Source organism: Oryzias latipes, chromosome 14 (assembly GCF_053564925.1).
Source record: "Oryzias latipes strain Hd-rR chromosome 14, Olatipes_Hd-rR_3.1".
Taxonomy (NCBI): domain Eukaryota; kingdom Metazoa; phylum Chordata; class Actinopteri; order Beloniformes; family Adrianichthyidae; genus Oryzias; species Oryzias latipes.
In genome coordinates this window covers 9729828-9746997 of record NC_136250.1, presented here as the reverse complement: position 1 = coordinate 9746997, position 17170 = coordinate 9729828, and the positions used below count along the sequence as shown (strand labels likewise).

At 38.7% G+C, this 17170-nt stretch overlaps 2 protein-coding genes across 4 annotated transcripts in view; one reads left to right on the top strand and one right to left on the bottom strand.

The window, feature by feature from the left end:
* Positions 1-6129, bottom strand: part of caln2 (calneuron 2) — a 36924-nt gene extending 30795 nt beyond the window's left edge. The window contains exons 1-2 of one of the 3 annotated variants that reach the window (XM_011483277.4): positions 5636-6129; positions 129-253 (exon numbers count right to left, since the gene is read on the bottom strand). In XM_011483277.4, coding sequence (XP_011481579.1) covers positions 129-246 — 118 coding nt within the window. In that variant the 5' untranslated portion in view covers positions 247-253; positions 5636-6129. Of the gene's footprint in view, positions 1-128; positions 254-2125; positions 2194-5635 lie in introns of those variants that run through there. The other 2 variants (XM_078930731.1, XM_078930730.1) reach the window with 2 other exon arrangements.
* Positions 6109-17170, top strand: part of mettl27 (methyltransferase like 27) — a 68206-nt gene continuing 57144 nt past the window's right edge. Inside the window, exon 1 of the mRNA XM_023962820.2 lies at positions 6109-6243. The gene's annotated coding sequence lies outside the window, so the exon portion shown is untranslated. The remainder of the gene's footprint in view (positions 6244-17170) is intronic.

Below are 17170 nucleotides of genomic sequence, written 5' to 3'. Positions count from 1 at the left end.
CACCTCCAGAGATTTGGAGCATTGTAGCTGTATTGTTCCACCAGTGGAGCATTAATTGTCTGAGCCACATTTGGTTCTGCAAGAGCTCTCCCACCTGCCTCCCCCTCGCATTCGGTCGGCACGCTTACCTCCCAGCTCCTCTGTGGAGAGGCTGGTGAGCTGGAAGGCTTCACTGCCCTCCGTCAGCGAGCTGCTCAGATAGTTGTCTGGATAGAGCAGGCCTGCCCGCACATGGTGGAATGGCATCTTCTCCCTGCAGTGTAAACACAAGCTGTTAACATTGTATGCTGCTATAGGTAGCATATATTAGAAAAATCAGATTTGAGGACAATTTGTGACTTTTTATACAGTCAAACAGCCGAGCTACAGGGTTTTGAGAAAAAAAAAACACCTAATAGGTCAAATAATGAAAAAACAAGAATATGGGGATTATTTTGTAACTATCTCCCGCTGGCTCTCATCAGCACCCCCTGGTCTACAGAGGAAAAGGCAATGTTAACTGTTGTTTTCTCTGACCTTCCCCGTCAAATGTACTTGACTCCCTGCCCCTCGGGCAATCCCAACTGTCACCAAGCACCTCTTCAACACACCCTGACATGGTATCAGTCCCCTGGTGTTGGGTGAAAGGAGGGGTTCTCTGTTTTGATTCATCAAAACTGTCTGTCCGAAGCCTTTAAGCAGAACAATTTTACATTTTTCTGAAACGCTTTGCTCTCTGTTGCTTAAGCCACCAGCACGAGATCATCTGAACTGAAAAGAGGAAAATCAGGGAACTCTCAAATAGAATAGATGAAGAAACGTGGTTGTAAAAAGTCACTCTACTGTCATTTGAGACTCAAATCCTCTATTGGGTTCTGGAATTTGAGTGAAATGAGGGAAAGAAATGATGCAGAAATTGCAAAAACAGAATGTAGGTTAGTCTCCTCTGATGATCTGCAGCAGGCACCAGGTGTCAAAACTGAGTATGAATGAGACAGAGATAAATAAAGTGCGTGTGTGTGTGTGTGTTCGCACATACACTTCAATCTCTGAGGAAATTTGCTTTTCAGCCCATCTGCTCCTGAACTGACTGTTGTCTCACCTCCACATTAAAGCGGCCACTGCAGCATGGATCTACTCTGCTCATATGAATGTCAGCCAGCAGAATGCAAACATGCACATCCTGTCCCCCCGTTTATGTTCTTAGTCTGCTTTCTGTCACATCCATCACAACAAGTCAGAGCTGGGAGTTTCAGATTGGGGGTCGGTGCCTCTGACGGGACATCAAATCACTCCAGGAGGAGGTGTAATTTACACAAGAAAAGCAAGATACTATGGATATTACTGCACTGACCAATGTTTTTCAAATATTTATTTTCTAGTCAAAACTCAAATGTGTCTTATCTATTAGGAATAATTATTCAAGACAGAAGCAAAAAGGAATCTTGCTTAGAATCATCATCATATATATGAGTGCTTTATAAAAGCGTAAATAAATTAGAAGGAAATTTGAAGAGTACTTTCAAATATTTCGATATTAAAAAGGATTATTAAAGTGAAAACGTGTATTACTGGTACTGTTTTATAATTGTCCACAATTAACAGATTAATTGGTGGAAGGAAAGAGTGCCCACAATGGCAAACATAGGCTTGTGATTTCCAGACAGAGCGCAAGAAAGGTTAAGAATTTTGATTAAAAGTTTATCAAGTAAACGAAAAGTGTGTAACTGTAAAAAAAATGTAGTAACTGTAGTGACTCTAACTTGCATATAGCATCTTAAAATCTTTCAGAGGGTGACAAAAGAACTTAAGTATGCTCCAGAAATGACGGAAAAAGGATTTTTTCATGATGACCGAAAACGGATAAAAGTGTCGATTTCTCAGGATTTACACCACAGCGTGTCTAAGAGTAGATCTCTTTGCAGGAAGATCAGAAGACAAATTTAAGTTAAAAGTGTTGCTACTGGAAATTTGTCATGGTAATACGATCAAAAAGGCACATTTTTTTAAGAATGCCTTTGAAAACAAAGCAAACACTCATGAAATGCAATTAGTAAAAATAAAAATGTCAGAATAATATTGCATCTAAACTCTCTGTGCATCCATTTATGTGAAAAAGAAATAAAAAAAAATTCAGATAACAGACTTATCTGTTGAAGGTGCAAAGGTCAGCTTCTTGGAAGGAACAGGGTGGACATAAAGAACTCATAAATGTGCAACTGTTTGTAAGATGCTTACATTTATTTTGGAATTTTGGAAAGACAGTGTTGTTGATTAAAAACAAAATTAAAGTAATACATTTTCTGTAAAAAAAAATAGAAAAAAATTACAGATTCAAACAAATTGAATTTTTGTTACTGTTAAATAAAACTTATTTTTTATGGTGATGTAGATGCAATTTGAACACAAGCCTTTTCTGAGTTACAGCGTAAGTATTTTATAAGTAACAGACTTCTCTCAGCTTTTCATGGGCTGCTGCTTGTTACTGAAGAGGAAAGCTGATGATCTCAGAAAAACATGAATGATTTCTGCGCACTGAATAATCATCATTTATTATATGAGGAAAAAGAAGCTGATGTCAGGATAAATAAAGTAAATGCATTTTTACTACTTGTTGCAATAAATTCAACGGTATTTTCTTGTCTGCTGTGAGTTTGCACCAAAAATATTTACAGAATTCATATGTGATGGTGTCTTTTTTTATTGTTAATTTATACAAAACAGTTTGTTAGGATTGTACAACATTTTGTATGTTCAAATTTGTTTTTTTTTGGTTTTGTAACAGTCCATAACACATTTGTTTTGGTTACAAAAAAGATAAAGATAACAAACTGCCGTAATTTAAAAGTTTACAGAAAACAAATTTTTTATCATCTGATTGTTTCTCATTCTCCAATTTGTGCTATTTCTTGTTACTCCTGATAAAAATTCTTGGAGTGTGCATATTTTTGCATGTAGATGACTGGTTGGTAGGAATTGTCCCCAGACATAAAAAATGTTCTGTTTCAAATCCTGAATTCCTGAATCCTGTTTTGAGTGGAGTTTGATTGTTCTTTATGTGTTTACAAAGGTTTTTGAGACAATTCAGCTTTCTCCCAAAATTGAAAAATACGTTTGGTAGGCTTACCTGTGCAGGGTGTACCACTTCTTTGCATGACTGTTGATACCAGCATACACTAAACTGGAAACAGCATTTGCAAAGAACACAGCCAAGTATCTCTAAAATATTTGCAGGATTTCGTTGTGTAGGTCCCAGCGTCTCAGTCGTTTGTTTCTGAGTTTATGAGATGACATATAAACCACTGAAGCCCCCAAGTTTAAGAGTCAAAAAGTTGTTCTCTATTTAGGTGATATTTTCTGTTTGTAATTGAGAGCATGTGTTTTAAGGCATTGTCTTGGAGTAAGTCTGAAATACAAATTTAATTATAAAAAGCAGAATTTTCTTTTTCAGTAGGGGGTGGTGGGTCTGCATTTTTGTGCTTTGCCACCCAGTGTGATAATAGTCTAATCATTTCTATTTATCAAGCTTTTCTTTCAGCTTTGCCGGTCTTTAAAGCTTGATAACCTGTGTTTTTAAAGATCACATGTGTGACTGGGGGCTGGCTGGGTTCAACTTAAAGACTTGACAGTCAAGTAAAGGCACTGAACCCCACAGTGTCCCCGTACATTAAACATGAGCAACAAATTGAAAAAAAAAGTGTAAGTAATATTTTGTTTTGAAATTTTGCCTGTTTTTCTCATCACATGTAATGTTGGGCTATCATTATTATTTCTAATGTGTTCCAATTATTGCATAAGTAAAAGAAATAATAAAGATTTTACCTGTTTTGTTGAAATTGGATGCACACATGAATAAATCCATGGACAAGATTGGTAAGTGATAAAGAAATGAAACATTAATAAATGTGCATTAATAGACAATCTGCTGCAACAAAAATCCCCCTGTTGGAAACACTTCTGCAACCAAAGTTTAACTTACACACTTTCAAGAAAAGTCTGTCATTTTCCTATTCAGTTTCTAACATGCTGTCACTGGATTTTATTTTTCCTCCCTTGCTTTTGGGATTTTTCTCCTCCAACTTGTGAAATCAAGTTCAGAAACCAAGATGGACATCGGGGCTGACAGGGACAGGTTTCGGCTGAAAGCCTCCATTTGATAAGCTTCATTGCCCCCAATGCCTGAAAGGAGAAAGAGTGGTGGCAAACAATATAAAAGAAGGCTGAGTTTGTATGTGAGTCCATGGGATTGGGTGGATGAAAGGAGGAGCAAATAAAACAGGACTGCCTCCCAGTGTTTGAACTTTGGGGTCACCAGAGAGCCCAGTTTTAAGGCTCCTGTGAGGTGATCAAAACCAAGTTAAGCCCAGAAGGGAGATGAACTACCAGGATTTAAAGACAGGTTGGAGCTGGGAAAGGGAAAAAAAGATTTTTTTTTTCATTTCACACCCTCCTCACATTTTCCCCATGGAGGAAAATGCATTAACAGAGTAGCAGGAAAGGGGTCACAACCGTTTTTTTTTCTTTTTTTCAGCAGCCTAAGCACAGCAGGACCACAACAGGCAGACACTCCTAGGATAATATATAGCAGAATCAAGCATTCACATCAAAGTGAAACATGTTGTTTCCCTTCAGCTACTAATTAGAGTTTGAGATTCAAATTCATCCGGTGCTGCTTTGATCTGCTCCAGATCTGTAGATGGCGTGAGATAGCGGATAAATAAACAAATAATGAACTTTGTCGATGTGTGCCTCCCGCAGCTGGATCTTCAGACTCAAAGTCACCCAAAAATAGTGGAAGCCTCTATTGATGCTGTCACACGGATCTGCCATGCCCTTGTTTCTGAAGCAGATGGGGACCACACTCATGGATCAGAGAAGGACACCGGTACGCCAACAAGCCCCTGACAAATAGCAGTTCATTTGATTTACAGACTTTAAACCAATACACCAAAATCAAATTATTTGCTGTGCCTTTGCTTTGTGGCTCCCGCCTGGTGCCATCAATCCGCTAAAGTCACCTTGGGCAAAAAGAATAGGTGCTGACAGCCCAGCTGTGATCTCAGCTGTCTGTCTCTAACCCATCAATGTTTTAAAAACGTTTCCACCAGATGAGCTGCGTGGGCCGCCAACCCTGTCCCCTGCAGCCAAGTTCATCCTCAGTCTTCCAGCTTGCTAAATTTAACCCCTCAGCCCTTGCCAGGAAAGGAAAGTTTGACGCCCATTAGGTGTTTGATGGTCCAATATTGCAAACGTTGATGCTAAGAGAGAACCTTGGAGTTTCAGGGATGCTTGTAAGCTGCCTTAGCACCTCCTCTTCCTCCATCCACGCCCTTTGGTGTTTTCCCCCCAAAACAACCACATGTTGGTCTTCTTTGATGATAAGCTGATCATCGGTTGTGGAACATCTGAGCCTGCAGTCCCCATCCATCACAACCATAATGCTACAGGCTGAATGAACATCAGATCAATGTTGATACAAGTGATTTTTAAGCAGCTGGTTTAAATACACTGTAGGGGATTGGACCATGAATGCATAGAAAGTCATGGTGTTACATAGACAACAGGTGTGGATGGCCCTGCGCCTCTGCGGCCATCAAGCAGCGGCGTGCGCGTGGGGTATCACCTGTATCACTTAGAGCGCATCCGGAGCTCCTACCTGCCTGTGGGTCGCCTGCCTCCCCGGTGTGAAAGTCCCCTCCCGGTTTGTTAGAATGCCGGCGGCAGAGAGGATGAGGCTGTTTCAAAACGCCGAGGTGCTCCTAGTTTGTCCACATCCGTCTCGTGCTCTTCAGGAGTCCGTCCAACATGGGGTGGACACATTCAGTCTGGGTGTTGGACCTGCTTCTGGAGCTGACTGATGTCTCAAGTGTCCCGCACTTTATTTTAATGGAGTTCTTTCACTGATATGAAGTGGTTGGGTGAAGGAGGAGGAGGAGGAGGCGGCGGCGGGAAATGTGTCGCTGAAACCCCCCACACGAACGGCTCTTTGACCGGTTTCTACATCCCGCTCCTCAGCGCCACATCTTGAGAATCCGGGCTGTTTAGGCTGTTTTGTCAAACCTTCGTCCAGACGGATGAACCGCCCACGGGTCTGCGCCGCTGTCGCTTTCCTCCACTACAAGAAAATAAATAAATAAATAAAAAAGCTAAGAAAAGAAAGAGAAAAAAAGAAGAAAAAAATCGAGCTTGAAAAATGCAGTCTCTTTTCTGTTCTGGATCAACGCCGCGGGGAGGAGAGGACGGGTTCTGCTGCTGCCCGGTCAGGTAGGGCACGGCTGGGATGGGATCTCCCGATGCTCCCGGTGACAGAGTGTTAACCCATTAGATGTGTCGATCCGATCCGGGAAGGGAGGGGCCACACGGGGGCCACAGCAGCAGCCTGTGGATAGGTGTGTGAAAATTTGCGAGGCGCGCACGAGGCGCTCTCATGTGCGTGTTTTGGTGAGAGAGGGTGCGAGCAATTAATGATTCAGTGGATCAGCGAAGCGGCAAGCTCTCCCTTGGGGGAGTGTGTGTTGGTGTGTGTTTGTAGCCATTCTTGAGAGTCATTGACGTCCAATTATGGTGCTTAGGAAATGACATCAGCCGCAGTATGTGAATGATGCAGTGTGTCTATACTTCCTCCTCCTATTTCTTCCCACCTTTTTTTCTTCATCTCCTTGAAATGCTTCAAGTCAGCTCCCTGAATCTCCTCCCATCAGCGAATGTTATCAAACATTTTTTTTTCTTATTCTAATCAAGATCTTTTCTCTCGTTTAACCAGCAAACTAATTATGTAATGCACTCATTATAAGCAGGACCGCAGTCTGGCGCATCTCTCCTGCTGCCGAGCAGTTTCAATTAAGTGTTTATACAACTCATTCAACACACCATCCCTCTGCGTGCGCACTGCTGGAACACTGTTAGACACGTTGCGTTTGCGCCACCGGGATCGCAGTGTGTCTTAACAAAAATGGGTCATGGATATATTACCTTGTTGATCCCACTATAAGCTCATTTATGTGTGATTCACGTGAAAGTTGATCCACTTTTGTGCATTAGAACTAACCAAAAGAAGTGAAGAAACGAGCTGTTCTCCTTCGGGGCACTGCCGCTGTCCGTGGTGCTGAAGGGCACTGTCAGTCCAGAGGAGGCAGGACAAACAGAGGTGAAGCCACGTGCCTCATGCCAACCTTCAGAGTTAGACTGACAGCCATTTATCTGCTCTCAAATGAGGTATGAGCTCCTGTTAAACATTTTCAATCGAGCTATAAGAGGTAGATTTATTTTAATGGAGTTCCTAAACCATATTCCATTCCCGAGTAATAAGTACTTGAATCTCAAAGTGACCTTTCACAATATCTTCCTGTTCACTTATTATATTAATTGACATGTGCTTAGAGATCTACAAGAGAATAGTTAATTAAAAAAAATATGTGTAAAAAATAAACAACTGATGTTTAGCACTTTTTTTGGAGTCTGAGATAAACTGGAGCTAAACTAGGACCTGGATAAAATTGCTGACTTAAAAAGACATAGTTGGACATTACATGTTTTGATTAAATGGTTGAAGAACTTAGTTTATCCAGTCTGGATACAAAACTAACATATTTTCAAATTCCTTTACTGTCAGCCCAGAGCAGGCTGAAGCGGTAGAAGTGAAGGCATCCCCCTCTGTAAAATTATTGTTTTCTTAGACCCAATCCCCACTAAGTCTTTTAAAGAAATCTTCCCCCCAATTCTCTATAGAGTTGTGGTACATCGCCTGTCCGTCCTGGGAGAGGATCCCTTCTTCATGTGGACATTGCTGGGGTTTCTTCTATTTTTCCCCCTGGAATTAGGTTTTCTTTTAGGAGTTTTTCCTTACAGAGAAGGTGGGTCTTAGGGCATAGATGCCCAATTTATTTTAGTCTGTTTAGTTTAGTTTAGCAATCAGCTATTATATTTTATAACTGGCTTTTGTTTTGTACAATTAATGAAGCCTGTTGAGACAACTGTGTTGCAATATTGGGCTATACACATATAAACTGAATTGAATTAGAATTAGATATTTATTAGATGATTATAACTTTAAAGACCCACTCCAATAAAAATGTGTTTTTTGGTGTTTTTAACATGTTCTTGTGGCATTTTTCTGATGATGGAGGACATATATAAGGACATTTAACTTAAAATTTCATTTTAAAGTATTTATTTCATTCAAATTGTTCTGAAGCAGGAGCAGATTAAAAAAATGCCACTGGAAAAGGCTTCAAGGGAATGTGGAGTTCACAAAGGTAAACCACAAGCTTCCTACTCTGCTCTATTCTGCTGGTAGACAACTACAGTTATTAAAGCCTTCATTTTCTTTGCGTAAACTGGCATCTGGCTCAATACTATAAGGATGGATAGCCAGTTTTTTGTACTCGTAATGTAAGATTGGGTTTGTGAGAAGCTGTAAATTAGTGGAAGAGAATGTAAACAAAGGAATGACGAGCAAGGCAGACAGGCCTACTCCACATCCACAACTCAAAGGCGTATTTGTAATGAACTCCTGCCGTTCTGCGGAACCTATATCTTACCAAATGATACACGCTTTTAATTTGGGCTAATAACAATAAATAAAAGACCACTGGAAACACTTTTATAAAAAGATGATTGGAGTGGGACTTTAAGGGGGTGCGGTAAATGTTGTTTATTTATAAGAGTCAAAATTTGTCTCTCTATAAAAATAGATACTGCTAATAAAGCTTTTTTCACTGCTTGTTTAGAAAGAAGCTTGTAAATGACAAACAAAGCACTACTGCTTCATGAGAATACAGCTCATTTTATGTTGGTACATTATCGTCAAGTTCAAGTGGGTGATGCAATGGGCTTTTACCCATTTAAAACCTACAACTTCAAACTGTGAACAGCTAATAATACCTTTATTCTCAAGGTATTGCATGAATATTGTATTATGGGTTTAGAAAAAGAGGCATTATCATTTATGATAACAGTGTTATTAAATGATTCCAAAAATACATTTTTAAGATTTACCGATTTTATGTCATACATTATAGCAGAAAAGACCCAACATGTCATCACACCTAACTTGTTCTACAGCTTCAAAGGTTTTCCATTGTACATTTTCTGAATTTAGTGGAGGAGATGTGAAGAAAACCAAATCTTTTTGGACATCCTTTGATATGCAGCTAAATCCCATACCTGTTAGCTGAAGGACAACATGTTTCAACAAATGAGAGAGCTGGATCCCAATAATTATTTTCAAAGCCTTTCATTGTGTAAACAGACTTTTGTTTCAACATGAATCCATCATTACAGTCTGTTTCTACAAAAGCAATCAGTGTGCTCTATATTTTCCTCAATTGCAATATGTTCAAATCTGCTTTCTGAATATCTTGTAAGCAGGTCAACAGAAAACACATGAACAGATAACAGAAATATGCAATTACAGGAAAATGTATTATTTTGTTTGTCTAATTATTATGCAAATTTTTATTTTAGTATGCCGGGCTACATCAGGATGAGCAGTATTTGCCGCTGACTGCAAAGCAGTGAGCACATCTATTAAAATCTCGCTCCACTCTTCTTTTGATCTGTTTTAAGTGTTCCCAATGATCTTCTATTATGATGATGCTGTTTTAGCCGACGTCTAAACAATCTGTGTCATTTTCTTGGACATAGTTTCTGCAGAGCAGCAGAAGTTCATTAGAAATTTGCCTCTGAGTTGTTGAGATCGCTGGCCTGGAGCAACTTCGTCCTCCCTTCCCCTCCTCTTTGTTGAGAGCTCTCTGTCTACACACTCTTCTGCTAGCTTACAGCCCCTCATACCCCCAACCTGAAATAACAGGTGCACCAAAAATGGCGAGCAATATCTGAAGCTGTTTAGGTCTACACTTTTGAGCCGGATGCCAGATCAGAAAAGGAAAGACGTACATGGATCTGTTCATCTCCATCAGAGTGGGGCGGAGCACGGGACTTTTGGCCCGCCCAGTATATTTTCTACATAATGAATACGATCTTGTCCAACTGCATTTTTTCGTCTGCCCCTGATTTACACCAATTCGAATAAAGAGATGCTCAAAAATGCAACTTTAAGCTTAATTTTCTCAATATATGTCCTTCATCGTCAGAAAAATGCCACAAAAACATTTTAAAAACAAGATTTTCATCAGAGTGCGTCTTTAAAGAGTCTCTGGATTGTCAAGGGGAATAATTCACGTAACCACTTTTGTCTTTTAAATTGATTATTGGGTTTTAAAAAAAATCAGCATTTGTCACTAGCCAACTACAACTTATGACAGTGACATGTTTTGTTGCACACCATTAGAAAATGATAATCAAATCAATACATTGTAGTATATAAAACTGATTTCCAACATAGAGTTTCATGAATCAAAACCATGCATGTTTCTTTTCCTATTATGGTGGTCATTTTTTTTTAACCCATCTACTCTCCCATCACATGTATTGTAGGGTTATTTTGTTTGAAAAATGTGTGTTTGCCTTGCAGAAAGACACACAGTGAGAGGAAAGGAGTCACTGAGATCTGGGCTTTTTGAAAATACCTGAATAGGTGGTTCCAATAAGCTTAACATGTGTGAGCTGGGGATCGACAGTCACTTGCCTATCAATAAACACCCCCCCAGTACAATTTGAGTTTAAAGTTTAGATTAGATGTTGAGATATACGCGCATATACCGACGGTATATGGCGCATATACCGTCGCTCAATAACCACAAATAGAGCAGTTATTAGTAACAAAAAAATTCAGTCGCAAAATCTTGTTTTCATAGTTTTCATGTAAAACTGGACATCATATTCAGCACACAAGCATGTCAGTCCACAATCACTCCAATGTAAAATTACCACACCTAAAACCAGCAATAGAGATGCTCTGGTTTGGAAAACCTATTTCTCTGGGGTTAACTCTAAGATATATTCTTGGAAACATTTGTATGAACATCATTGTTGTATTTTCTGTGTTCTGACTAAAATTGTAATTAAACAGTGACGGAGCCTTGTGATTGACATGAAAACCTCAAATCTTGTGGTCTGGTTTTCAGCAACTGTTCCTGCAATGTGTCTGTTCTCAGTAAAATCCCTGTTTCTGTTGTTATCATGTCATGTTGAAGACAAAAACCCTGGCTTCAAATCAGCCCAGTACAAGTAAATTGGTGGCATTGAGTGTCTGCTCTGGTTGAAGCTGGTGGAAATCATCAAAATCACAAAGAACTGATGTAAGGGTCACAGTTGTGCTGTATTTTTGTTGATAGGTTTTTATAATAGTCAATGCTTTTTTCCCATTTGCTTTTAGTCACCGGTTTGCATCCAACTGTTTATTATTCAGTCATTTATTTTGTAAAAAAAAAAATCACTCAGTCACACAGAAAAACAAAATGTCAGTAGCCCTTCTTTGTGTTCCCGTCGATCCAAACCTCCTCAGCGCTGAAATGTTGACTTATTTTCAGCAGTCAGATCCACGCTGCTGCAGCTTCCTGCTGACTAAATGAAACACTTCACCCTGAGCTACATGGATTTTACACTCACAATTGGATCCCACTAAGTGACCTGAGAGAATTGACAATTGCTAAAACCCTCCGGCTTTACAAATATAAAAACAGGAGACTCAAGAGGAAGTCTGAACTATCAAATAGAACCACAGGAGTACACTGACCTGACCTCACTTCAGATCAATACCTGTACCCAATCAAAAGTGCCTGTGACATTTATTCTTCTGGTCATGGTTTCTTTGTTAGTCGGCTCATCAGCAGAGGTACGACTTTGTTCAGTTTGCTAAGCTTTATAATAAGACCATGATTAAAACATTGCAATCTTAGCTTTCTGCTATTTAATCAGACTATTGATGCTGCGGAGCACCAAGAAATTATTCAGGAGGACGTGTAATTAAAGGTTTCAAGAGGGTTTGATAAGACGAAAGGCCACAGTGATGCTCTATATGCTAACGGGGATTAAATGCTCTAATAGAAATCACACCAAAGCAAATATAAGAAAATCAGATTCACAGTGGCAGGTCAGCAGAGGGAAAACAGTCTGTGAATTAAAAAGAACACACTAAATTAGTTTCTGTAGAGGTCACAGTGTAGCAGTCCTCTGAATGAGTGCATTGGCATTTCAAAGTTTATTTTCAGATACAGAAATTTATTTTCCTCAGAAGCAGAAAAGGTGATGATAATGTGCTGTTTTAATAACCTCTTCCAGACTGTATTTAATCCAATAAAAGGTATTACTTTGAAGTCCACTATGGTTTGAACTTCCAGCTGAGTGCATTGTCGTAAATTGAAAACTGCATGAATTGAATATCAACAGCAGTGCCCAGTTGCACGAACACCTGTACGCCCTTGATTTCTTTTAACATAAATTCTGTCCACTTTGCAGAGCTTCAGAGGAAACATCAGCGGTACCTTGATCTCATATCCCGCCTCTTCCTGCTGTGGAACTCTATCAGACCAAATCACAGTCCCAGATCACATCCCTGCTTCACATTTATGCACCATCTCCTAAAATTCAAGCTCTTTTTCATAATCATTTAAATATTTTCATCATCTTTTCCACTCCACAACCCAGCCGTGATAATTTAAATTCCTGCAGCAACGATGACCTTGTATAGGAGAAAGCTGGATGCTGTCAGCCAGAGTTTCGTGGTGCAAGCATCATTGAGAATTAAATATGAAACCCCTGAGCTGATTAATTTACATTCACCTGTGTGCTCAGGATTGTGAGCAGGCAGAGCTGCTAAAACAGTCAGCCATGTAGTTCCTTTCAGTCTGCAGGAATGAGTTAGTGGAGTGTGACCATGCAAGTGAGAAAGAAAGAGCCACCAAGAAAAGTTAATGAAAAACAGGGGACTGTTTAGTGACACCCACAAAGGTGAGCCAGTCAAAACGTGTCCTGACTGTTCCTAAAGCAAATGAAGCGTATCCTGTGAGATACACAAAACTTTTTGGATTTAAGTAAAACCCAAGAAGGGGATGTCTGAATAGTGCAAACCGGAGTGAGCTTAGCATGTAGACACTAGATATGTCCAAATTCACTCACTACTCCCTGGTTAGTGCACTGTTGGGCATTCGCCGTTCAGTGCCAGGGTGTCCGAATGTACAATTCCAAAATCCAGTGCAGTGGAATTTTCCTAGAAGTCTCTGGGAAAACCCAGTGTGCATCGATACTCATTAAAGGCAAATGTGAAGCAAAATGCATTGCATTTGAATGATTTGTCACTTTAAAACAAACTGTATTTATTTATTTTTCACCAATAATCCAAGTTTTTATTATGAGAACATCGGTGGCTTCATAAATAGTAAAATGTTTTTATTTGTTAGGTTTTTACCTTAACTAAAGATTGACATTATATTGGCGTATTAAAAAAATACTGAATGTGTGTTAGAATTGCATTAAAATTCCAGAGCACTGGATAGTCCTTTACTATAATGTTTTGGGAGGAGATAGGTAGTAGTGACGGAATTCCGATATAGCCAAAAAGGGGATTGTGCACACAAGGATGTGGATTCGACGGGCTGAAACCGTTCCATGCAGGGTGGCAAGATTAATATAAAAATTAAAAAAACATATTGAACAACCTCAGACTAAGGAAGTTCTTTTTAGTCACAGGTCTGATTTTTAGTCATAATTCAAAGTAATATGCAATTCTCAATTGACAAATCAATATGCAATTCAGGCTTTGAATGTGAAAATGCATTATGCAATTTAGAATTTGATACTAAAATAAGCACTTGCGGTCTGACGCGTAGGAGACAGGAAAAATGTTTTGCTTGCACAACAGACGTGTTTGGCGCTGAGAGGAGGAAACCTCTTTCCTCCTCACTTCACCACTTCAACTCCACTTCATGAAGGTGGTAGGACCGCCCTGATGAGCGTCTGACAGGTTACATTTCAATTTAAATTTTGAAATTAACCCCTTGTGCTGTCTTTGATGACCCCACCCTTACATTGACCTCTTCTCCCTACCATGACAAAGGTGGATAAAGGTGGAAAGATTTCATGTAATCTATGGACACCAGTGAAGATCACAAATCATTGAAGAAAAAAGGTTCAGCGCACTGTCTAGTGGGTCTAGATGACCCAACTCCCAACATTAACGTGCCTAGGATAGCACAAGGGTTAAGCACAATGCTATGCAAATAAAAATGCATTTCACCGTACAGTTGAATTTTGACACAAAAACAGCATGGCATTTTACAATGCAATAGGTTATAAGTTACTTTAAAATGAATTTAAATCAAACCATGTAGTGTATGGAAATGTGATTTTTTAATATTAAACTGTAAATTGCAAAATGCATTGTCATTTAAATTATGACATCAGAAACCCATGATAATTTAAAATGCAATTGATTTTGATTTAATTGAATATTTTAATATAATTGTCATATTGAATTGTAAATTTTTTAAATTTTAATATTAAATTCTAAATTGCTAAATTTATTTTTATATTCTTAGCCTGAATTGCAAATTGAATTGTCAATTGAGAATTGCACAATATTTGGAATTATGACTTTTCCATATCAGAAAGTATCATGAAACAAATTATTAATGGTGTCTCCTCTTAGTAAGTTCGGAGTACTGATTCTGTGCAAATGTGTTTCCCTGCACAGGTTTTGTTCATGTGCCCCAATTTTCCTTGAAAAATTTGAAGCATCTAATATTGTTGCACATGTGTATACTGTCAGGATGGGTGTCACTGTCAGGACAGAACTCAGGGGTGGACTCAGATGCAGAGTTTAGAGCTTTTACTTCAGGAAAAGGCTTTTGCTGTGGCAAGGGACAAAACCAAACACACTGGCACAGGACAAAGGGAGATTTGACTATTTAGGGAGGGAATCACAGCTGGAAACAATCAGGCAGGATTAGACAATCACACCTGTAAGGAAACACACCAGAGCAGGAAGTAACACGGCCCGAAACGAGAGGAGAGTTAGTGTTTCAAAATAAAACAGGAAGTTCAACACGAGACAACAAGCAATGACCAAAAGTGCACAACTCAGGACAAAACATAAGACTGACGAGACATGACAGCCAGCTGGGACGGGATTCAACCATCTGCTCCCAGGTAAAAGAAAATGATGGATCCAGATTTCCGTTAAGACCAGTGATGTGTGATATGTCTCTATAAACATAATGGATCAGTGTTAAGGTCTGATTCAATAAATGCAAACACAAGTATAGTTATGTTGATAAATGGGTTAAATTTTCTTCGATTTAAGTCTATTTCTTTGGATTTTTTTTTCTGGTTTGCCTTTTTTTTTATTAAACACTTAGCAGAACTTCAAACTTTCCAATTTTCTGCAGATCCCTGGTTGTACTCGTCATTGTGGTGACACCACAATGACAGCAACAAAATCAACAAAATAAACTATTTTATGCCCTGCACAGAACTCCTCTGTCACAGCAGTACGAAGAAGGAATGGAATATTGATGGAGACTTTTTTTTTTGATAAAAATCTTGTATGAGTATAATGAATTCACTATTTATAACTAAAAATCCCCAGCCAGGACACGGTGTGCCAATGAGAAATTCAATAAAGCTTTATCTGCTCACTACTTTGTAATCTGTGAGCAGCCATCTACAGCTGAGTGTGTTTGACAGCTTGCAAAGGCATTAGTCACGGTAACTTTAACATAGTTTGTGGCCTCTGCTGTCAAAGGACTGTAAAATTAGAAGTTACTGCCCACAGCTGAGAAGTGACATGAAAAGGGAGAGCTACTAACAAGGATTTACTAACGGGACATCTTGACATTCAGACCTTCTCAAAATACAGACTACAAACTACATAGTCATTATAATTTATACATTTACCAATGAAAAGTCATGTTTTTGTAATTGTCTTTTATAATTTGCATGTTAACTTTTTGCAAACATTTTCAGCCAAAATAGTAAAATAAATAAACTTTTTCTCAAATTTGAAATTGCATACTTCTGTGGTCAAAATATAGTTCACTATATAGAGTAAACAATGAGTCAAAACAAGTAAAATAACACATATGTTTTTAGCATTTACAGTCACTTTGACAACAATGAGAAACACAGAAAAAATAGTAAATAGAAGTTTTACTGAAAGAAATTGAGTCTTATTAAATGTTTGTGTTTTTTGTGTGTCTGTATTTTCCTCACATAAGTGACAACAATCTTTGCATTCCTTTTTATTTTTTGAAGTTAATTTTTTTTCTAATTCATGATAAAACATTAAAAACCCTCAGGAACCAGGAGGGTTCAGTTCCAGGCTACTGAAGGCTTTCTTGTTGTAATTTCTGTGTAAATTCGCCCTACAGTGAACTTTAATTCCATGTTAGGAGTGAATATGCAGCACAAGAAATGTGCTCTCACCTCTGCTTCCAGGCATTACTAGCTTGTGAAAATCTTTAAAACAAACAGATGGTGCTAGAATAAGCAAACAGTTTGCTCCACACCTTCTGTCTATAGACTCCAATTCACAACTTTAATTTCCCACAATACAGAGCTAAAGTTAACATTACTTTTCAAATCCTCCCCCAGGTCACCTTTAAAAATGATTCTCTTTGTATAATGCCAAGTTTCCTTTATTTCAAGTGGTATTTTTTTTGCACATGTTTAAAAGAAGGCCCTCTGTTTTATTACAACAAAAATTTCCCTTTAATTGCTTTCCTCTGGTCTGAAGTATATATTTGAAAAACTCCACTCATCACGTTAAAAAAACCCATCCATCTGTTTGTTTTATTTCCTCTGTAAATTATTTACCAGTGTTTTGGTAAATTAATAGCTCATTTCATCCCAGAGCCTCCCCAAGCATTAAACAGGAGTTACCAAACCCAGGAAATATTACATTTTTAATGGTGCAGATTTTAAAGAGTCACTTTAGGCCAAGTCACACTTTAGAAGCACTTCCCGTTTTGAAAAATAAAAGAGGTGAGAGACAGAAACTTTGTCCTTTTTGGCATAAAATGGTCCAAATTCAATGCCAAACAAACCCCCCAAAGGGAGTTTCGTAAAGTCAGAATCTGTTCCCACACATATGCATCCTAGAAGACGTATACACACATCATACACACAATGCATCAATAAAGCCCACATCTTGGCTGGTTTAAGTTGTTTGAATTTTTTTTTCTTTGAACCAGACAACTGCAAGTCCATCATCTCTGCAGACACCTGGGTTCAGCTGCGGCAGCACTTTGTATTTGGTTCAGTCTGAATATCAAAAAGCACACAAACTGAAAGC